This window comes from Pholis gunnellus (genome assembly GCF_910591455.1).
Source record: "Pholis gunnellus genome assembly, chromosome: 23".
Classification (NCBI taxonomy): domain Eukaryota; kingdom Metazoa; phylum Chordata; class Actinopteri; order Perciformes; family Pholidae; genus Pholis; species Pholis gunnellus.
Window position 1 is genome coordinate 2,584,191 of NC_136550.1, and position 2,731 is coordinate 2,586,921.

At 56.8% G+C, this 2,731-nt stretch overlaps 1 protein-coding gene across 1 annotated transcript; it reads right to left on the reverse strand.

Moving 5' to 3' along the window:
• Window positions 1-228: 228 nt before the first annotated feature.
• gpr185b (G protein-coupled receptor 185 b) lies at window positions 229-2,168 on the reverse strand (the record flags this gene model as incomplete). The annotated part of the gene is made up of 2 exons (XM_079184441.1): window positions 229-1,301; window positions 2,114-2,168. 2 exons carry the CDS (start codon window positions 2,166-2,168, stop codon window positions 229-231), a joined length of 1,128 nt encoding a protein of 375 aa, XP_079040567.1.
• Between the last annotated feature and the right edge of the window lie 563 nt (window positions 2,169-2,731).

Sequence of the window (2,731 nt, forward strand, 5' to 3'; positions counted from 1 at the left end):
TCTTCATTAGCTCTATCTTTATTTCTTTATATCTTTATTATTTTTGTCTTCTCTTCTTCCCGTGGCTCGGCCGTGCGTCCGCCACCAGCCCTGATATGAAGAGTGGAGGAAAAATCTCTTCCCTCCGCCACGACCTTTCGCCTCCCCCCTCCCCTGTTCCTCCCTCCTACAACCCCCTCGACTCGCCGTCGAGACAGAAACCGGCCTTCGAAACCGACCTTTTCCCTGCTACACGTCGCTGGAGGTCCTGGGTCTGAGGGAGAGGTTGGACGGAACGCAACCGCAGCACGCCAACCACAGCGACTTCTGGATGTCCGGGTTTCGGAAAGCATAGATGATGGGGTTGATCACGGAGCAGCAGGTGGCCGGGAGCACCGTGGCGTAGGTGTATATCGCGGGGTAGCTGGAGTCGGCCACGATGGAGTACATGGCGAACGGCAGCCAGCACGCCCCGAAGGCACACAGGATGGCCGACAGCGTGGAGACGCCTTTGGTGGTGGACATGGCGACGAACTGGTGCTGCACGGCGATCTGCTGCGCGTGGCGGAAGGCGATCTTGCAGATCTGCAGGTAGAGCTGCATCATCAGGGCGAAGACGAGCAGGAAGGTGACGGCGAGCACCACGGCGTTGATTTTGGTGACGGGTCGGCAGACGCTGCACGCGGACTCGTCGCGCAGGCAGTTCCAGCCGAGCGCCGGCAGCAGGCCGAGCGCCAGGCACGACACCCAGATGAGGACCACCATCACGTAGGTGAAGGTGACCGTCCGCTCGGTGTGGTAGGTCAGGGCGTTGTACAGCGACAGGTAGCGGTCCACCGTGATGGCGAGGATGTTGAGGACGGACGCCGAGAAGGCGGAGATGAGCAGCGCGACCGACAGCAGCGTCACGTACTCCACGGAGCCGTCGACCAGGTAGGTGAAGACAAAGTTCAGGATGAGGCCGAGGCCGGCCAGGAGGTCCGCTGCTGCCAGCGAGCCGATCAGGACGAACATCGGCGCGCGGAGCGTCGGCGTGTAGAACAGCACGGCGATCACCAGCGCGTTCTCGCAGGAAATGAGCGTGCCCGTCACGCAGAGCGCCACGTCCCACGGGTTCACCTCCTGGATGCCGACCACGGTGGTCGCCGGCTGGAGGTCGGGGGTCAGGGTTCGCACGACGGGATCGGAGGAGGAGTTGGAGGGGTCCTCGCCGAGGCTCCAGGAGGTGGAGGAGTCGAAGGGGTCGAGGGGGGAGGAGTAGTTGAGGCCGCTGCCGCCGCCGCTACTCATGGCTGCTACTGCCGCCAGGGAGAGAATCATAGCTGGAGTAAGGAGAGAGAGAGGGGGGGGGAGGAAGGAGACGAGGGAGATGAAAGGGAGGTCAAGGAGGAGGAAGTTCAGAAGTGAAAGGAGGAGGTTTGTGATTGACGGAGGGATGAAATGTGAGAGAGAGAGAAATTTAAAAAAGGATGTAAGGGAGCAAGATAAGAGGGGAGGACAATTGAGGCGGAAACGAGCAGCGAGGGGGGAAGGAGGAGAGGAAATGAAGGAGGAAGTTGCAGTCGGTAATGGGTGAGAGAACGGGGAAGTGTTAAAGGGGAGTAAGAAAAAGAGAAAGAAGGGGAAAATGAGAGAATGAAGGTTGTGCAAAGAGAAGATGGTAAGGAAGAGGATAGCGTGAGTAAAGGGGGGGAGGAAGAGAAACAGGACGAGGAATGAGAGTCGAGGACAAAACAAAGGAAGGAGGAGAAGGAGACGAGGGGGGTTAACACAGAAAACTCCCTGTTTTGGATAAAAGGGGCAAAACATTCATTCATTCATTCATTCATTCATTCATTCATGAAAACAACTCTGCTCTCGAACCCAGGGGCACGCACGTCACCAGCAGCTCCCACGCACCACGCGGACAGATAATTAGCAGCACAATGGCAGGTGTGGACACACGCACAATAAAGAGGGGGGGGGAGGAGTAATTCAGAAATAACAGTAATAATCCCTCCCATTTCGGTTCCGAAGCAACGTGACGGACCGAGATGCCTTCACACACACACACACACACACACACACACACACACACACAAAATAAACAACGCAATTAAATTAAACAACAAGCTTAAATGTGCCGCCTCCTCACCTAAAAGATGCCGGAGACTGAAGATGTTCGATCTCCTCTGAGTCCAAACCATCATCAACACATTCTATTTATAGAGCATCTCTAAAAATGGTGCATGACGTCCTGGGGCACGGCGCGGCGGTGTATAGCTGCCGTCCTATTCACCGGTGGCGTGTTATCTGAGCGCGTGCCCAGACGCGCGTGCGCTTGCAACCCAGAGCCCCCCCCCATTCGGATTTCTGATCCACATATGCTGCTCTACGCAGACACAAAAAAAGAAGAAGAAAAAAATCCAGGCACCAGGCTAATTTTAGCTCAGCCAGCGGAGCTGCCAGCGCGCGCGCTCGCGCCAAAAAGCTCCATTCACAAAAAAAAAATGTATCCCCCACTCTCTCCCACCTCAACCTCCACCACACACACACCGTTCCATCACCCCCCGCCCCCTTTATTTTTCATCTTTCTTTCATGCACGCGCACACACACACACACACATACACAGTCAATGACTGCAAACGGCCGTGGAAGGTCACCACCAGCACCATCGCCACCACCAAAGCCCTGCAGCTGGGGGGGGGGGGGGGGGGGGCTCACATCCCTGCAGTAACGGGAGTTCGTGCAGCCCCCGAGCATCCACCTCAG